At 37.6% G+C, this 21,523-nt stretch overlaps 1 protein-coding gene across 1 annotated transcript in view; it reads left to right on the top strand.

Moving 5' to 3' along the window:
* The window catches only part of USH2A (usherin), a 697,677-nt gene that overhangs the window by 367,652 nt on the left and 308,502 nt on the right, over nt 1-21,523 (top strand). Inside the window, exon 35 of the mRNA XM_029933401.1 lies at nt 16,694-16,845. Coding sequence (XP_029789261.1) covers nt 16,694-16,845 — 152 coding nt within the window. The remainder of the gene's footprint in view (nt 1-16,693; nt 16,846-21,523) is intronic.

Here is a 21,523-nt window from a genome sequence, read left to right as displayed (position 1 = left end):
TTCAGTTGGTTAAGCATTTGACTTTGGCTCAGGTCATGATCTCACAGTTCGTGAGTTTGAGCCCCACATCAGGCTCTGTGCTAACAGCTCAAAGCCTGTGTCTCTCTTTCTCTCTTTCTGCCTCTACCCCACTTGCACTCTCTCTCTCTCTCTCTCAAAAATAAATAAATATTAAATTTAAGAAAATATATATATTTTATACTTGTTGCATCATGTAGATTTCTAAGTGATATACACATCTTTGCATAGTTTAGAGAATTAAATTAGCCAGATAAAGTTGGCTTAAATAAAATCTTATTATAACGAATTTATAATAACTTGGAAGTAGAAACTGCTTTCTTCATTTATTGTAAATATCTTTAAGTTTCATTCAACATAATGACATTGTTCCACACCGATAGAAATTTATGTAACATCAAGTTTTGCTCCCTTTAAAACAAATATCAAGACTTTAAGTATCATAGAAATTGTTTTAATTAGCTAGCTACTGAATACTGAGATGGTCCATTGAGCGTAGCCAAAAAGAATGCAGGGAAAAAATTATAATTTTATTAGTTTGTCTTGTGTTTACTGTGATATTAATTATTCTAGTCATCTTATTTTAATTAAACTTTTGGCAAATGCATTAGATATATTTGAGGTAATGGAGAGAGCTCAAATAATTAGAGTGAGTGATTAACTCTGCTACTGAAGTGATTCCTGCACTGTTACAAATTTTCTAATAAAAAAATAAATGGATCTCTGTTTGATACTTACATCAAACAGTCAAAAAATCTTGCCATTCTTCGTGCTCCACAAATGAATCCAGTCCATGGGTGGCAATGCAAATGTTAGTGATTTATTCCAACTGGATTGTTCTTAACTGCCATTACATGATATGCACAGTAAAATAAGATACTTTCCTTCATACCAATGGGTCATTACAATTGGAACTATAGTGATACCAGGATCCTAGGTTGACTAGAGAAATACTTTCTACATTTCAAAGAATATTTATATATTTTCTGTGCATTTATAAGCAGTTTTAAAATATATTCATTGAAACAAAAAGAACTGGAAAAACTATGAAGATTTGCATAAACACTTTCATTATATTCTAGAGTCTTGTGTTTAATCACATCAGAATTTTCAAAATTTTGATTGTGCGGCAATGATTAGACAGTTAAAAAGTAATAGTGTTCATTTAAAAAAAAAAAAAGCTTTCACTACTTCTCTCTCCAATTTCCCCAAATTTTCCAGTGTTTGATTTCTATTGTCTGTTGTCTGGAGAGGGATAATGTGACTGTTGGAAAACACCTTGTTCCTCTATTTGTTTTAAAGTCCCCATACTTCCCCCTGAAAACCTGAAGAATAAAATCCAAATTCTTTAGTCTGGTGTGCAGATGACTCCCCACTTGTGGTTCAACCTGCATTTATAGAGCCTCTTAACACACTTTCCTTTCTAGAATACTTCTGGCTTACTGTAAGGTTGCAAGACGTGAGTGTACAGTCAAGTCGGCTTAAAGACAAATGTGATCTCTGATGTGTAATAGTGTGCCACTTCAGGAAATGTACTAAATTCTGTGAGTCCCAGTTCTCTGAGGCTGGAGTGGATCAACCCCTATTTTCTTTCTGTCTTTACCTGTGGAACTCTAACTCATTCCTCAGGACTGAACACAGGCCTCTTGTTTCATAAAATTGTTCCACTCTTTCTTGAATCAAAGTTAAGCTTGCCCTTGTTACAAGATATGTGATCAAGAGAAGGGGGCTCATACTTCTTTCCTCCTAGGCTCAGATTTATTTTGGTACTTGTCCAACATGCCCACCTCATGATAAGGACCACCAATCATTCATTTCTCTTTCCCTTCACAGAGCCTAACAGTGTGTTATACTTTCTGTTGGCACCTAATTATATTTAGTTCATTCAGTCATTTCTTGTGAAAAATTGCATTTGATTAGGAGCACATATACTGTAGAGTTCTGGCTCTAACGATACCAACAGAAAGAATGGTAGTTTCAGCCCAGTGCCTGGAATACATGTGTTTGGAATGTATTTGTTCCTGAACTGTGTTTATTTAGCTGTGTGGGGTCTGATGCTAGGTTGTTCTTTTATGAATTTGTATGTTTGCATTTGAATGAAAAATTTTTAGTTTTTTTTTTCCTCAAGTGTATGTAGGTCAAATTTAATGGAACTAGACCCATATTGCAACATATTCTACACAATGGTTGCTCTCTGAATATGCTGCCGAAGAGTAATGCATTGCAGAATGAAATAGATTTCATCCTTATGTTACTAAAGAAACGCTTTCAAACGATTTTATTTATTTTTTAGGCTTACTTATTTATTTTGAGAGGGAGAGAGAGACAGAAAGACAATGCTGGAGGGGAAGACAGAAGGAGAGAGAGAATCCCGATAGAGCCCGATAGAATTACACAGAACTCAATACAGGGCTCAAACTCACAGACTGTGAAATCATGACTGGAACTGAAATCAAGAGTCAGATACTTAACTGACTGAACCACCCGGGCTCCCCAAAAATGATGTTAAATAGTGTTTCTGAAATGCACCTGATCAGTAGAGCCATCTTAGGGGCACTGGCTGAAGAAGTAGATTGCAGTGCTCCATCCAAGCACCTGAATAAGCAGAATGTCCCATCGGCTTGATTATCATCAAACTGCCCATGAGTTTTTAAAACACATGTCACCTGACACCTGTCTCGTTAGGACTCTTCCTGGAGTCCTCTACATGGACGACTTTACATTCATCATATCCAAGTTGATTTCTCCATGTGTTCTGTGCCCCCTCTACTTGCCCTTTCATCTGTGTTCCTCCACTCACTGATTAGCACAACCCAATCATGCCAGCCAGCAACTTGGGTGGCATTCTTGACTTCGACCCATGCCTGCTCCTGACTTTTCTTGCCATACAACTCCCAACTGCACTCCTCTAATGAAAGTTGCTGACATTTCTCACCCAGATAACTTCAAGAACCTGCTTATATCCTGCATAAATCTGAATTTGTTTATTCAAAGTATATTTTGGATGACCTCCTAGGTACCATCATTCTGATGGTACCAAGATGAATCTGCCCAATCCTTGATCTTAAGGACATTAGAGTTCTGTGCGGCAACAAATAATCACAAGATAGAGATGTGGACAAGGTGCCAAATGTATGGAGAAGAAGCTCCCTATGGGATGCGGGAGTGGCGTCCATCTGGGTCTTTGTTAGACGTGGCAGATTCAGAGATGTATGTATATACATTTTAGATGATCATGGTGTGTCATGGGTGCCGCTTGCATGGTTTTATACACTCTAGGATCCAAAATCTTAACTCTGGGGGCACCTGGGTGTCTCATTCACTTAAGCGTCTAAATCAAATTATGATCTCAACTCAGATTATGACCTGGCGGTTTGTGAATTCAAGCCCCATGTCGGGCTGTGCACTGACAGCACAGAGCTTACTTGGAATTCTGTCCTCCATTTCTCTGCTCCTTTCCCCCCACCCCCTATCTCTCTCTCTCAAAATAAATGGATGAACTTTAAAATAAATCTTGACCTTGTTAGTCAATGTGTAAGTAAATAATTATTTCATAGGACTTATTAACATGAAAAAGTTGGGTAAACCCACTTTCAGTAATAAGTATGTATATTTCCAAATATATGCCTATATGTGACAAAATATGAGACTTGTGAAAGGTACTGATAGAAATGTCAGGTTCTTGCTTATGAAGCAATTGGTAGACAGACTTTAGCCAGCATGGCTTAGGAAATAAGCTCTCTGCTTTTTATAAATGATTCTGATTTAAACAGTCACTTCTTACTCATCACAGTCTTGTGCTAAACCTTTCCCAGTGGCTAAGAGAGTGGCCTCTCACTCTTCTGGTTTCCATTCCCTTTTTTGTTTCCCGCCCTGCTCCTGCTTAACAGCTTGTACTGAGAAGCTTACTCTTTGCTTCATGATATACTGCATGTACTCTGAGCATGTTTCCTGTTCTGGAACATTTTGTTCTGTGCTGTACTGAAATTCTAAGAATAGTGTCTGACACAAAATAGATGCTCAATTAAGAATTTGCTGATTAGCACTACCAAAAAAAGAAATAAATGCACCACAAATAACAAGGGCTGGCAAAGATGTTGAGGAATTAGAACCCTTGGGCACTGATGGTGGGAATGTAAAGTGGCAGAGCTATTATGGGAAGCAGTATGGAAAATTCCTCAAAAAATTAAAAATAGAATTCCTATGCGATCCAACAATCCCACTTCTGGGTATTTATCCAAGAGAATTGAAAACAGGAACTTTAAGAAACACTTGCATATCCACAGACATTGTAGCATCATTCATATTAGCCAAGAAATGGAAGAAACTCAAATGTCCACAGATGGATGAGTGGATAAACAAAATGTGGTGTATATATATATATACAATGGAATATCACTGCCCTTCAAAGAAGAAATTATCACATGCTACAACATGGGTGAACCTTGAGGATATTATGCTAACTAAAAGAAACCAGTCACAAAAAGACAAACACTGCATGATTCTATATATATGCAGTATTTAGAGTCATTAAACACATGGAATCAGAAAGTAGAATGTGGTTTTCAAGAGCCAGAGCTTGGGAGGAGGATGGAGAGTTGCTATTGAATGAATATAGTTGCAATTTTGCAAGATTGTTTAGTTAACAATCTGTACTGTACATTTAAAAATAGTTAAGATGCAAAATTTTAAGTTCTGTTTCTTATCATAATAAAAAAAATATGATATAGAGATGAAATAATAAATGCAATAAACTTATGAACCAGAAAAAGATTAAGGACCGTGTTAACTTAGGCACAAATCACAAATTCAGTTAAAAATCACATAAAGATATATGTATAAAATATTTGTTAAACCAGAGTGAGATCACGCTGTCCTACCGCACAACTTGCTTTCCTCACTTAACAACATGGCGGAGACACGTTTCCATGGAAGTTAAGCGTAGCCCAACTTCACTGTTTTGAAAGACAGCATAGAATCCCACTGAATAAAACCACAGCTTATGTGACCCACCTTTTAGTGGTGGTTATTTAAGATTTTGCTATTATAAAGAATGCTACTTGCCATTCAATGCCTAAGTCTGCCACCTACTCCTTGTAGCCTGGGTCTTTATCACAGGATTTACACCTAAGGCTTTGCTTTCCTTCAAATGTGTCCTACCGATTTCTAGTCCCACACCTGCAAAAATGGTGGTGTGACAACTCCAGCCCTGTCTCTCTAATCAGAGTACCTGGCATCCATGTTCCCTCTGGTGAAGGTGTTCTTGGCATGCCAAAGCGACTCAGTTGGTTAAGTGCCCAACTCTTGATTTCGGTTCAGGTCATGATCTCAGTTTGTGAGTTCAAGTCCCATGTCGGGCTCTGTACTGATGGTGCAGAGCCTAGTAGGGATATTCTCTCTCTCTCTCTCTCTCTCTCTCTCTCTCTCTCTCTCTCTCTCTCCCCCCCCTCCCCCTCCCCCTCCCCCTCCCCACCCTTCCCACCCCCTCTCTCTGCCTCTTCAGCTCTCTCTCAAAATAAAAAAAACAAAACCTGTTATTCACAGGCTGCAAATTCAGACAGGATTTTAAAACCTGAACAAGGGCTACCTTTAGGCGGATAAGAATGCTTTATTCCATAGCACCCTGACTCTTCCTTTCTCAGACCATCAGCCATCAATGAGAAGTAGCACGAAGGATTACTGTCTAATAAATTTGTGACCTCTGTTTTGAAGATTACAGTTGCATAATTAGAATTATGCTTTTGAGAGCCTTCAAATTCTCATGAGGCATATTCCCTTTCAGAAGCTTAGGCCTCAGAATCTGTAAATACGTTTTTTCCTCACACTTGAAATCCACCTTGCTAAAATCTGCATACATATCTGACTACACCAAACTTATTCCTCATTATTTAGTATAACACTTAGTGAAATTTGAAAGTAATTAGAATGTATGCCTTTAAAAAATAGTAACTAGAAATATAGAGTATGAAATTCTCCTTTATTATTAATATTTACAATCTCTTATAACTATTCACTATCTTGACTTAAGTAAATTTACTGAAACAGTTTCCCTGTTACATTGTAACCCACGTAAGGGCAGGTTTACCCCTTGTTCTCTGTGTGCCTTGTTCCCAGTTGCAGTGCCCACAGTTGGGAGGGTACCAGTCATGGGTAGGTGGGTATTAACTACTTGTGGAAGGAATGAATGTTCACTGATGATAGGGACAGTGATAACATGGAAATTGTGTGAACATGAGAAGTGTATGCATGTGCAATCATACAATACATGTGAACACACCTTTACTGCACATTTTACAAACACATGACATAGGTGAACAGAAAGTCAGTCCCTCTCGGCCTGCCGAAGGCTCAGAGACCCAGTTGCTTGGCATAAGATTTTCTCAGCCTAGTGATTTGTCCAGATTCTAATGAGAGACAGCACGTGAGGCTGGAATCCCCTTTGCACGCCTCAGTGGGAAGGGGTAGATTGGTCCTGCCGTCAGGATTGAGTAGTGTCAGGGTGGGCGTGGGACAGGAGAGTTGAGTGCCCACTGGACAGGGTCCTGGGGACTTCTTGAGAAAAGGAACCTATGAAAACATTTTCCTAATTCAACCTTTTATACTGGGCTGGCTTTTTGAGAATTTATATACAGATGTATACGAAGATGTATCTGTATCCATAAGTGTCAATAAGAACAGAAAGAATTTAGGGAGTTAATGATCTTTGCAGATTTATACATAGTGCCTGGAAGACAATAGAACATTATTGAAAGAACATTTAGTTCAGTTTTTAAGTCCATATATATATACACATACATACACATATATATTTCAGACATGGGTGGTAGAGAAAAAATTAACTGTAGAACTTTATACACATTCTGTATATGTTGTCCTTCACATTAAGAGATGATAAGAAAGACGGGGTGCCTGGGTGGTTCAGTCGGTTAAGCATCTGGCTTGGGTCATGATCTTGCGGTTCATGGGTTCGAGCCCCGCATCAGGATCTGGGCTGACAGCTCAGAGCCTGGAGCTTACTTCGCATTCTGTGTCTCCCTCTCTGTGTCAGCCCCTCCCCCACTTGTTCTGTTTCTCGCAAAAATAAACATTAAAAAATTTAAAGAGGTGATGAGAAAGAAACTTTTATAATATGTATTATAAATACATATATTTATAATATATGTGCATATTATACCATATAAATAAATGTGAACACATATGTACAAAAACAGAAGTATTTGATTTCCCAGCAACACTAATAGACATGGTAGTGGTAATAGGTACAATTTATAACGATGTGCCAGGTACTTTAATCCTCACAACTAGTCCCTGAAATGGGTATTGCTGTTCTAACAATCAGATGTGGAAACCCAGACTTTTAAGTGATAATTACTCAAGACAACTGGTTAAGTAGAAATCTAACAAAACACCGGGTGTGAATGACTCGAATTCATGATTTTATTCACTGTACTCTGCTGCCTCTCTGCTTTTTGCAAAACGGGTTCATAATTTAAGATTCTATCAAGCCACGTGGAAAAAAGAACTTTTTTAGATACTTTTACTTGTGTGATGCCTATTCTCAGTGGCAAATCTCAAAATCCTTAAGATCTCTGTTCTGGTTTTGCTCGGGTTTTAAAGAAATAACTATTTTTTAAAACTTCTTCTTTCGAAATAACTTTATTTTTAAATAGCCACAATGTGATTCTATTTTCTTTCCTGGAACTGCTCTGTTTTAATAGGAGGAATGGATTATAGAATTCAGTGAATCACTTAGGGAAACTGCTTGACAGTTTTGAGCAAACCCTGTGTAACTTTTATGAAACACCTCCGATCAGTTTGTCAGGTACAATGTCCCAAGCACAGTCTTTTTTAGATTCCGTTGATTCCATTTTTAGGAGCGCATAACAGTAATAAGGCATCATTCCACAATGTGAAAGCTGTTCTCTCTTTTCCTTTTTAATTGAAGGATCAAGTATTCACACAGGGAGATATCTGCCACATTCAATCATCATCTGGACCTTGGGGGAAAACTCACGGTTGATATTCACATTGCCATGATGTACTGGAAAAAACAAACAAATATGTTTGGAGCATCTATATTCACTATACATGTTATTTTTATGACACACTAAAGCACTGTTGTTTAATTCTTACAGTAAACAGAATTCTTCGCTGTAAATAGACCTTGTATTAAATTTACATTGTATCGTACTTGTATTGAATTTCCTTGGTTGTATATGACAACCTATTGAGCACCCTAGGAAATATAATCTGACATAACATGATGAAGAGGCACAAAGATGTATACCCCAGTGGATGTGCTTTATGAACAATTATGATTCAGCTTCCCTGTGAAAATTAAACACCTTAAAAATTCTACCATTGCGGAAAGCAAAAGGTGCAAACTTGAAACTGCTTATAGGAGAGAGCTGATGGGAATTAACTATCCATTTTGTGGATTATCCACTGAAGAAGTGAATGTGTAGAACTGGATTAAATAACCTGATCCCTCTTACCACAAAGGACAATATGTTTTAGCATTTTGTTTTAGCCATCTTCTTATTATTAGCATAAGAGAATAAGCAAGAGAAAAGCAGAAAGACACAAAACAGGGCAATGTCATAAAATAAATTACCGTGATTGTTTTGTGTTAGATGTATATATTTTTCGCCCTCTCTGGATCCCCTCTCTCCTCTCCCACTCAGTCCTGCAGCCTACAAGGCTGACCTTTCTTCCCTGTGTCAATGGGCTTCCTCTCTCTGGCTTCCTTTGGGTTTGCCCTGGGAGACAGCAGCAGCAAGAGATACAAGTGTGGGAGGAGAATGGAGTCTCAGAATTTAAAGTCATTGTTTCCATCCTTCCTGGTTCTGGGCTCCAAGGCCATATTCCTCCACCAAAGGCTCACAGTTCGTGAGATCGAGCCCCACATCAGGTCTGTGCTGATAGCATGCAGTCTCCTTGGGATTCTCTCTCTCCCTCTTTTTCTGCTCCTTACCTGCTCATGTATGCACTCTCTCTCCCAAACAAATAAACATAAAAAAAAAAAACAACCTTTCTCAAACTTGTTTTTCCCCTCTATAAAGGAAAACTGAAACTCTTTTTGCCTTGAAGGAATTTTCCAGAGGATTGAGAGAACTTGATTTCAGAATGTGAATACCATTAAGTTTTCAGCATAAACTTTCTCTGGCTTCCCAGTGTTTGCCTCTTCTTACCTTTCATGGCTCCCTAAGTAACAGCTTGTATTTTGTACTTTAATTAAACATTCTATTTTCAGATAGCTATAGATGCACATGCAGATGTAAGAAATTATGCAGAGAGATCACATTGACCTTTGCCCACTTTTCCCAAAAGGCAACATCTTTCAAAACTATAGTATACCGTCACAACTGTGATTTTGGTACTGGTACCACACAGAGGTGTGACTTTATTTTTAATCCTCAAATTGACAGTCGCTTCTTAAGCCAGTAGCATAGAGGTAAGTTAGTTCTTTGGTAGCAGACTTTTGTGAGTTCCTCGGTTTTGTGAGGTTTTGTGAGTCCATCTTGAACTGAGGTAGATAGACCCTCCTCTTTTTTGACTAGTGACCTGCTACTCCATCTTGCAGTCTAACAATCTACCTCAACCCTAAGCATCATAAATTTGTTTTATTAAAGAAGAGAAAGTATATAAAACTGTTAAAGTTGTTTCTCTCTTAGAATTACACACTACTGCTGCAACGTGGCATTCCTGCATCCCTGCCTCAGTTACATTGTGTCACTATATATTCCGGAAAAGGTGCTTTAACAATTCGTTTTTTTTCCTTGTGAGATTTTCAGCTCCCCTTCTTCTGTCTGCCTCCATGGTCTTCCCTACTCTATTGCAATATGTGACTCTAGATTAATTCTTCTAAATATAACATTTATTTTGCCTTTGGTCAGAACACAAAAATGCCCATGGTTTTCCTGTACATCATAGAACCCCAAATCCTTGGAGTGGCATTCAAGGCCCATACCTCCTTTTCTGTTAGACTTTAACTGGTTAGGACAATAACAACAAAATATTGACCTGTTCTGGATATCGTTACTGTACCTTGCACTTTCTTGCTTCTAGGCATTGCTAAATGTCATGTCCCCACCAGGAACAGCTTCCTGAGCCATGACCTTTTCACATCTTACCTTTTACGGAAGCCCCATGGAGCCCCAGCTGCTTTGCACAGAAGCCCCAGCTGCTCTAAAAAGTGTTCAGGACTCACTGTGGCCAGGGTGATTGCCCCTGCATGAAGTTCCCGTATGTCTACACCATTTGTTGGGCATAAAGTTTTTGTGGAGCCAGTCACTTTTATTCAACTCTAGAATTGTTGTTTAGTTAGACCTGTGTTTAACTCTTTTCTTACTTCCATAAATGCAGATATTATTTCTTGTCCTTTCTACCCCCAAAGTACCAAGCATAGGGCCTTTCAGGAATTGACTTCTAATACATACATGTTAATCTTTCATTTAGGCTCAACTGAATTGCTTTTAGGGTCAGAATGTGTTCATCAGTTCTTTTTTTTTTTTTCATTTTCTTTTTTTTTTCCTCCATATTTTATTGTCAAATGTCAAATTGTTTTCCATACAACACCCAGTGCTCTTCCCCTTAAGTGCCCTCCACCATCACCACCACCTCTTTTCCCCCCTCCCCCTTCCCCCTCAACCCTCAGTTCAGCAATGTTTATCAGTTCTTAACTTGAGAGGAATTCCTAAATATTTTAGTAGAGAAAGTGAGGCTGGAAATGAAGAGGAACAGGGGCAGTAGGGGGCTGAGATTGCCAGGTTCCAACCCCGATTTGATCATTATTTATGAGACCTTGGGAAATAGCCTCTCTAAGACTCCCTTCCCTTAACTCTACAATAAGGTAAATGACACTTATTTCTTGATGTTGTTAGAATTAATGGAAATCACATAAAGTGTATAGCCTATTGTCTGACTCAAAATAAGTGTTCAGATTATTTTTAAGTAATAGAGTATTTTATAATTTCAAAAATACTTACACAGCATTTTAAGAATGTGGCATTTTACTTTTCTCAAATTTATTCAGATGTGTCCTGTACTCTACTCAAAGAAGGAAAGTGTCTCTGTAGGTTTCACTTAAAATTTCCACTGGATTATATTCATTAGTTTTTGTAATACACTTCAGGAATCTGAAGTCAATGAAAATTGTTGTCTTAATGCATATTTTATACTTACTAAATATATGTTTTTGGAACTGAATTATACAATATTTCATATAATACTAATTTTATTTACATTAAAAATTCTGCTAATGAGGACAAGTTATGACATCTGCCTGCATGTTTGGTAAGAAATGGATTGTTATTTTCAAATTCCCCCCCTTATCATCCACAAATTTACCGGGAAGTGTGGCCATCCATCCTTAACTCAGGAATTTATAGTGAATGCCCTTGCCCAAGCCAGATCAAAGGAAATAGACTTGTCTCAGGTTTTTTGTGGCAAATGTAGACCCCAGCCCTAAACCACAGTGGTATCCTGCTTTGGCCCAACCTTGAGATATGGTGATTAGCAGGTAAGACCTCTCAAACTTAGGGCAGAAAGCGCAGAGAGTCCAGCACCACAAGTCTGTTCCAACCTCACAACATGCTCACAGAGATCCCAGCTTCCTGCTCTTAGGATGGGGAATGTTCATCTTCCCAGGACACAGCAAAGGCCTGATTGACCCCTGATTACATGTGGCATGTTCAGATACGTGTTCTGGAAAATGGCCGTCTGTCTGCAGCGTGAAGAATGAGTTGTATGGGAACATAAATAATGCATCAGAACATGTGGGTGGCTATTATTTTCAGGTATGAGATGATGACAGAATGGACTCGATGGCCATAGGTACGGAGACAGGTGAAGATCAGTTGGGAATGTGAAGTCTCTAAGTCTCGGTAATGGAGCTGGTATGATGGGCGAGGGAGAAGAGAGTGTCCAACACGACGTAAAGGTTAAACTACGCTCACCCAGTGTACACTTGGATTCTTCAGATTGGATCTACAATTGATCTTTTAGCTCTTCCTACAAATGCTGTCAAATACCAGTTACCTACAGAATGTGGGTAACTCAGTACTGTGCACATGTGTGTGTGATCTCACCTGCACAAAAGATGGACTTTAGTCTCATCTACCTCTCAATTCGATGCATCCTACATACTAAAAAGTTTCTGGGAAGTTGAATTAACTGTCACAAGTCTCACTTAATTTTATTCTCAGCTCATTTGCCAAGTACTCATCTTACTCTAAGCCCTTCTCTTAGTAACTGTCTATTATTTCTTTATCCGTAGTTCCCGATGTCATGGTTATCTAGTTTCTTAGCATAGCTTGCTAGCGGTTGGCTTGCTGCAGTCAGGTAGACAAAACAAAGAAGTTTTTGAGAGACTGTCAGTGAGGGAGGAAGGAGGGGAAACTGATAAAACAGACACAAGAATGGATTAAGTATAACCACCAAGTAATGTGGAGGGTGAAAGCTAGGCAAGTACCCTGTATCTCATCAGTCCCTGAGGATGTTGCTGAATTAGAGAATATAGTATTTGATGTCCATAATGCACAGATTGAGTCATCACATGATGATTCAATTATATTCATTATAGTCTGTGTGGGAAGACAGGTAAGGACCATGTAGTCCTTGCTAGACAGAATTCCTTTAAAAATGGTTAAGATTCTTAAAGTTTATACTTAAGGAATGAGATTTAGTTATAATGGAAATTAACTTCTATGAAATATGCCATTTCCCAATAGGTCAGATAAATGAGATATTATGCACATAATCCTAACATAAAAGAAATTCCCTGTTCCCCAATTATGTAAGAAAACGGAAGTATTGATTTGGGTACTTTCTATTTCATTGTTGAAAAGCAGGTCAAGCAGATAGCATTTCAAGGGTCTTACAATTTCTTTAAGAGCTTCGGCAACACTTTATTTGCACATAAGATTTTTTTGGTGAGGATTAAGTGATTGCTTAGCAGAGTGCCTGGCCCATCATAATTTCTTATAGTTATTATTGCTATGACTTTATTCATTTTTCTTCTCTCAAATTTTCTGTGACTATTTAGTTTTACACTACATAACGTACATTTCTTAGTTTTCATTCACTTGTACTTTTGTATGTTAAGTATTAAATGGCATTGAATTGAATACTTTCTGGGAGTACTCTCAGACTTCTCACAGACGGTTATGCTAGAGTAACAGAGAACAGATGTTGGCAGCTGTATTTTTTGCATGTAGCCATAGGGCTCCGTGACAATAAGATATTCTTTCCCCCATAACTTGGAAACAAGGGAAGTAGACCTTCTCTTAAAAGGCAAGGCATACAAAATTATCCTCAGAAGGGAAATGGAGTCAGAGCAGTAGCTTTATTTAAAAAGTATTAATTCATTTAAATATAAACAACTTTAATCCTAAAGGGGTACTGACCAGGATTTAACTAGTAAAGCAGAAAATGTTCTAGAAATAAGACTTTATTTATGTTTATTTATTTATTTTGAGAGAGAGATGCCACAAGTAGGGGAGAGGCAGAGAGAGATACAGAGAGAATCCCAAATAGGCCCTGCACCTACAGTGCATCATTGGTGCAGAGTCTGATGCAGAGCCCGAACTCACGAATCATGAGACCGTGACCTGAGCTGAAACCAAGAGTCGGGCGCTTAACTGACTGAGCCACCCAGGCACTCCCCAGACAGGCTATATTTAAATACGAAATTGGTTACAACTGTGCCGGAGGGGCTGCAGGAGCAAAGGAGGCAACTTTCAGAGAGCTGCTCACCTCCCAGTCTTGGACCCCCCAGTCTTGGGGCCCCCAGTCTGCCCCAGCTTCTGCTAGCTGCCGGCTTTGCTGATTTGGTTCTTGAACCCTCAAGATGTGTTGCCGCAGCCTGAGCTCCAGTGCCATCCAGAGTCCATGACTGAAGAAGCTGGGGATGCAGAAGAGGCATTTCTGGTGCCTGGACTTTTTGAGGCCACAGCTGCTTTGCCCCTCTGCTGACCTCACAACAGTCAGCAAAAGCCTCAGCTCTCAGAGGTGGAAGCTGGACGTCTTCTTTCTTCCCATTTCTGCCTCCCATGGTGAAATCAAGGAGGAAAGCAACAAGCAAGATGGCTGCAAATGTAGAGCATGGGCTCTTAGGCTCAGCAGATAGAGCAAACTGTAGACGTGTGGATATGGGGCCATGGGTAGGTGAATTCAATTAATAACCAGCTTAGTCAGCTCACACTCACCCATTCACACTCCCCTTCCTTCCTTCCATTACCCTCCGTGACCAGCAGCGGTTGCTGCTGGTAACTTCCACTTGACATCCTACTGGGCTTGTGCAATGAAGATGCTCTCACCCTCTGTCACCATATTCACATGTGGGTGGTGTCAACTCCCCCTTGAGTGTAGACAGAGCCCTCCTGGATAGTTGCAACTTAAAAACTAAGATAAAATGAATACCCACTAAACTTTCTTGATTTATGTAAATCAGTAGAGAAAAGGAGAGAAAATTCATTAATATGTACAAATCTTTATGTAATATGAAAGAAATAAAGCATAGTAGCACCTACCAGTCTCATTTCCATAACCAGCATAAGGCCACAGTTGATATTTATAACTTCTTCCCTTTGCCCTCAGTCAGTAGCTCATATGTTTGGGATCCTTGACCTAGTAAGGCAACCTGAACCTCATTACTAAAAGGTTTACATGCTTAGTGTCAGTGGGTGGCAAGAAGCTAATTTCTATATAGTGATTTTTTTTTCTTGCCTCTTGATATAGTTGCATGAAGGTCCCAAATTGCCAGGTAATATTCTCGGTTTCCAATTTAGTGGTATCTCGGTTTCAGCCCAAAACATAGTATTCCTCTTTGTGGCTAGAGAAAGCAAAAATATTTTCTGAAGGTTATTAAGTATAGTAGTGAGAGGAAACACTCTATGTTCCTTGACTTCCATTTCCATATTTCTCACTATGAAAAGCCAGCCAAGTATTGACCCCCTAGTTGGAATCAGATACCGCATCCTGTAGAAACCCCCCCTCCCCACACACAAATCCACAGGTGTTATCACGCAGCCTGGGCTGTAATGTAGGTCTCAGGAGGCTGTTTCTGAAATCTCTTAGGGTACAGGCTGATGATGTATATTGTAAGATGAGTAACTTTTATGGTGTTAGCTCACACCTTACTTCTTGTGTTATAAACTGATTTTGACATCAAAAACAAAGTTGTGCAGGATAGCCTGACCGTGAGTGTAGCATTCTAGAACTCTGCAGGTGATGGTGCTCCCAAGATCATGAGCAGGTTCTGGAATTGAGCAATATCCTCCCAGGAGAAAGAGACATTGGGAAAAAATCTCCTGGTGCCATGGTCCCACCAGTAAGGCCACCTCTGATATGATGATGGGTGAATGTTTGATGTTGCGTCTTTTCTTTAAAAACTCATTCCTTCTCCAAATTTTCTATCGGGGCTATTTTTTCATATCACTTTTTTACCAAGTCTCTCCTCATATTTCAGGTAGCTCAATATCTCTTTTTCCTGTACCTTACATTTTCCCTTTGTTTTGGATGCTGATACTTCTACAGAGCTGCGTGTTCATTAATTTATTCATTCAATCAATAGATATTAAGTGCCTACTATGTTTTTGGCATGGTGCTAATCTCTAGAAATGCACAGGTGAGGAAGAGTCAAGATTGCCTGAGGATCCTAGAGTCAGGCAATCAAATACCACTGTGAAATTAATTTTACTTTGAAAGAGGTTCCAATTTAGGCACATAAGAAAAATTGTGTTTCTCATCATATAATGCTTGATCAGTTTGGGGATTCTGTAATTCCAGTGAACATAGATTCCTATTTTCCTTTAAGTGCCAATATGTTGATTGAATAATTCAAATGATTATATTCAATAACTATAATTTCTTATATATCTACTAGTTGTTTTCATGAAAAGTCACATAATTTTCCTTCTGATATAAATTTAATTGATCATTAAAAACAGCAAATCGTAGTTTCTCCAAACCATTCTTGATTGTCCCGTGAAAGAAATTCGTACAACTTGTGCCTGGCTTTTATGTTTAGGTTATGTAATATTATAGTTGAGAGCATGAGTGCTAGAGCCAAACTTCCGAGATTCAAATCCTGACTCGAGCATTTGCCAGTTATGTGACTCTGGACAAGTTACTTAGTTGGCCTGTGCCTGAATTTCCTCTCCTATAAAATGGTGATAATAACGCTGCCTCTATTTTGGTAATGCTGCTAGGAGAAGGTCAAAAACAAGTTTATACACAACAGGTGCTTAGGACAGTGCTGGACATATTCCTGAGTAATATATAATGCATTAACAAATACGGTCATTTGACTTCTAGAGCACCTTGACTAGGGATACCATTTTAGAAAACAATAAAAGTTATGAATATACTTAATGTAGTCATATTTGATCTGGAATGCAGAGGATAGCAGTTAACATGATGAAATAGGAAGAGTCCATACTGGGAGTCTTGGGTTCTGTCTCTCTACTAATCAGTTTAATAATTTGATATTTAAGGGTTTAATGCCTGTTTTATCCTTTTGAAAGAGACAGGGTTTAGATCAGAGAAAATACCAGACACTGTAATTTAGTAATTCCATGAAATTAGAACTCACATCAAGAAGCGCTTGCTTTCCTAAGCCATTCTTTGCTGTTGTCTGGAAAGTCATACTAAAAGCCAATTATTATCTTCCCAGGTGTTATCACAAGCTATGGACTCTATCTAGATGGAATATTAATTCACAATTCCTCAGAACTCAGCTGTCACGCTCATGGATTTGCTCCTTGGAGTTTACATTCCTTCAGAGTCCAAGCATGCACGGCCAAAGGTTGTGCTCTGGGCCCACTGGTGAGTATGGGAATGTCCTGAATGTCAGATGACAGTGAAGATCAAGGAAGAAGTAAGTGGTGGTGACTCACTCTCTACACAGCTAGGCTTTCAAGCAGGATAGGAAATATTCTTTTTATAAAATTTTATTTAAGAGTTAGTAAGAGTTTATAGTCAACATAAATTTCAAGAGTTTATATTCAACATAAATAGGCCATATTCACATAGATCTAGTGAAGGACAAAATCTATATTTCACTGAAATTTGTAAAGGCAAGTTGGCCAGCTTAGCAGAAATACAGACAATTTTGTTCAATTGAGTGACCTATGTCAAGTAGATGTTTTTTTTTTCTAATACTGGTCTCAACAGCTAATTAAGTTATGATTAAAAAGTGAAAATAATTGAAAGTCCATAATTGCCACAATATGGCAACATTACTGCCCAACAAGTAGGTCAATCAAAGGGTTGAGCTTGCATCATCTATTAGAATCAAATATATGTATATAAGCATGATAAAGTTTCAAAGAACAGTATTTAAAATTGCATTACTATTAGCTTTTGATATACACATTTCAGAAATCTATAGTGTCTATCTGTATTTCATTAGTGGTTAAGAGATTGACAAATTATGCTTTTTCTTTTTTATATATTTTTAAAAACTCAATAGTACATAATTGTCATAGATTAGAATGCCATTCTGTAGTTTCAAACATCCCATTTTATTTTTGTGCATTTTCCTTAATTAGATTTAGCTTCTCTTAAGGGAAATGCTCATTACTTTTAGATATTTTTTGGCAATGTTTTCTAATGCTCTATCATTTTAATGCACTCTGTCTTCATTGAAGAGTGTATTATATAAATATTACCTTGAAAAACAGCTCTACAGTTTAATTTTGGCTTCCTTATTTTTGATCACACCTCCCATTTCGTTTCAGAGATTGGTTGCCTTCCAAACTGCTAACATCATCCATCGGTAGGGCTGAACTGTAGTCTTTATTGCCATTAAGTATTTTATAGCTCAGACCCTCTGATGGTTACTTACTCTTAAAAGCAGGAATGGCAATAGGCCAGCTTTTCTTCTCCATTGAAAAGAAAAGAAAAAGAAACATGAGCACATTTCACGTGAACTTGAAGCCTAGACTTTTTCAAAGATATAAACTGCACATTGGTTCCGGCTACTAAATTGGCCCCCACACTGTCTCCTGATGTTCTGGAAACATTAAACAAAGGGAACACAATTATTGATCTGCATGCTGTGCAGATAAGACAGTAGGCAGTGTTTACCTTAAGAAATGCCACAGTGCCCTGATGGGAAGGGGGAAAACAGAATTGGATGGTGAAACCTGCTCTCCCATGGTCTCATGCGTTCCAGACTCGGTCCTGACGTAAAACACAGCTATTTTCTCCTCTTGGCACTTTTCTTTATCCTATGCTCAGTATGCAAACACTTTTCCCAAGTCAATGATCCGTCTCTAATCACTGGGACTGAGCAGCATCTTTATTTAGAACAAGTCAACTATATGCTGCCAAGAAGTTAAAACCTATGGTCTTCAATTGATTTCTAAAATATTTTTGTACCAGTTACAGTACATATTGTGCCCTGAAGAAATTACATCCTGAATATCCTAAATCACCCTGGATATCTATCCCAGGCCTGAAAGATAGTACAGATCCAGATACATGCATCACTGAAGGGTATTCTTTATCTAAAGCCCAATGTTATACCCAAAGTTTCGTTGACATAAAAAAATCGTGATTTCTATTTTTCAATCTTTTGCTGACAGAAATTGAAAAATTAACTTTTGAGAGTCAATTTTTTGCTCATCTTACAACATTTTTAAATGATAATTCTTGGATTTTTAGAAAGAGAAGCCTATTTGTTTTGCATCTTTTATATATTTAATATCATTGTTTTTCATGCATACAAGGAGATAGTTTCCCTGTTTTTGGTGACAAATATGCTCTGGTCCTAAATGTGGTATGGGTCACCCTCAGAATTGGCAAATTGTTATAATAACAGAAAAAAAATTATAAAAAGGAAATTCCATAAAACAATATTTAAAAATAAAAATACATACATATATTCCATATTTCTACCATGTTAATGCAGTGTTAGCTCAATGTGTTTTGTTTTTAGCCTCAGTTTATGACCTGTTGTTTATGATTCTGAACGAACTGCTCTATACCCATTTGCAAGAAGAGTCTTTGTGGTTTGTGCAGGTCTCATTCATTTACACATGTATTTGGCTCTTTGAGAAATTCCAGGGTTAAAAACAATTTGTAATGCCTTTGATCCTACTTTTAAGATGCTAATATTCATTGCCATATTTAGTCCAGTAATTGAGATTTTATTAATGTTGGAAATAAAGAAAAATTAACAAAAAATGCAACAGAGAATCACTTTGTAAAAGGATTCCCTGCTTTCAGTGATATTGTTGAATTATATTAGAGCGAAGCTATTTACATTTTGTATCTTTATGATAAGATGCATTAAATTTTTCCATAGGATAATCATTTGGCTCTTTCCCCCCCCCCACTTAGCCAATATTAGATAACCCAGGTGGAGTCTAAGATTGGGAATTTTATGACTGTGTCTGGCCTTGGAACATTCATTGGATTCAATTCTCCAAGGACCCTCTTAAGGATGAAATGTGAAACTATAGGTCACTGCAGGCTGATATGGTTAAAATGCTGCTTCGGTTTCTTAGTGATGCCATGTTTCTACACATAAAGAGGCCTAAACGAACATACACGTTTACAAGCCTTTTCACGTTTATTTTTTACAAAGAACACATTAGTTATTTAAGACATCCAAATCTTAATGGCAATATGCAGTTGACAAAAAAAATCCTATATGGGAAATCTACTTTTATTATTATTACCTATTATTAATTAGGTAATTATTAATTAGTCTATTATTCCCTGTGCCACTTTGGGAAGCATACTTCTACTAAGCCTCAGATTTTTCCACTATTGCCAAAAGAAAAAAAAGTAGCCACTTTAAAAGGGATTACTGTAAAATTTTAAATGAAATATTTATGCAAGGTTTCTAGAACATGGTAGGAGTTTCATTAATGATGAAAATTTTATTAAAATGTTTATATGTTTGCATTGTGCATTTGTTCTCAAAATAATTTTTTTCTGTGTCAGGGGAAGGTCCCAAGTAAAAGCCAAGCCAGTATTCCAGAATACCTTTTTCCATAACATTCTTTTTAAGGCAAGGTAGACAAACAGGAGGTAAATATTTTTAAAGACTGAGTCAAAGCAAAATAGTACAATTGTCAAATTTAATGTAGCATAAAAATTGAGGTATTTGTCCAGATACTTAAGGAAATTTTTTAAAATATATCAGTTTGAATTAACCAGATATTTGAGGATAATAATATAATTATCTGCAATTGCCCTTAATTCTTCAACTTTTGAAACTCATTGTACTTGGAACCCTTTAAAATCATTTTCTATGCAATAATTTGAATTATAAACATAGACATAATGAAAGCAATTGCATTGTTATGAAATATTAAAATGATGAATTGATATTTTTTCCAGTCAAGTTTCTTTACCATTTTTTGTACCTAGCTATTAGACTAAAAAAAAAAAATAATGAGTAGGAGTTATAGATCTGAAGAACCCCATAGCCTCTCTCAGATGAAAATAAAACATGTCGTGACCTCATACTTATTAAAAATTAACACTCTGTCTTTTTCACATTTATTTTCATAATTGGGAGAGTGTATTCGCCCTAACAAATGAAGGTTTCATAATTGAGAATATTTGCCTGCCTAAGGATTTCGTGTTTGATCACCTTCTTGTGAGGCCTGAGCCTGTACTTTAAGAATAAGGTCAAAATTATCAACATATTCGATAAATCTTAAAAGGTCAAACATTTATGAGTGATGCTTATAAGTTTGTGGTGATTAGTTAACAAATTTAAGCCAATTATTAGAAGACGCTAACATATTCTGAACCCCTTTCTAATTTCTTGCCACTTTCATCATCCTCTGGTCACCTAGTCATTTTCTAGATTTAGCTACTAATATCTTTCTGGCTTCTGTGCAGTTAGGGATTACATTATATTTCAGAGTCCTTCTCTTTAGTTCATCTTTTGCTCTTTTCTGCATCAGTTCATTAACAGTATATTAATGAAATTTTCAGCTTTGTGTGTGTGTGATTATACCTTAGGGAAGGAGTCACTCAGGTACATTTATTTCTTGATGTTTGGCACGATACCTTCTTTAAGTACCTGGTAACAACACACCTCAGAGAACTCTGCGTATGTGTATATTTGCGTGTGCGCGCGCGCGTGCCCACGTGTGTGTGCACGTGCATGAGGGTGCATACAGCAGGAAGCTTGGAATGGTCTTTGACAAAGCCCAGAAGTCTACCACTCCAGCCAGGAACCTATGAAAACAGACCTCATGCATTTCTTCTTTTTGGCAATCACGTAAAAATTGTTTCTAAGCGGTCCTAGAAATAGTCTACGGATACATACAGCTATCAGTGCAATCACAGTGTGAACTGATCCACATATTCTGAAAACATTCACAAACAACTCCCTCGGTCAAGAGCTCAAATTCTAAGCTTTAATAGCAGGAGGAAGAAAACATGAGGTATGCTTTGATCCTGCTGACAAAATGAAGTATTCATACAAGATGCTACTGTCAAAATAGTTTACTTCACAGGAAAAGAGATTCTTTGA

The sequence above is a fragment of the Suricata suricatta genome, chromosome 3, assembly GCF_006229205.1.
Source record: "Suricata suricatta isolate VVHF042 chromosome 3, meerkat_22Aug2017_6uvM2_HiC, whole genome shotgun sequence".
Lineage (NCBI taxonomy): Eukaryota > Metazoa > Chordata > Mammalia > Carnivora > Herpestidae > Suricata > Suricata suricatta.
Note: the sequence above shows the minus strand (reverse complement) of the source record. Positions and strands in the feature narration are given on the sequence as shown.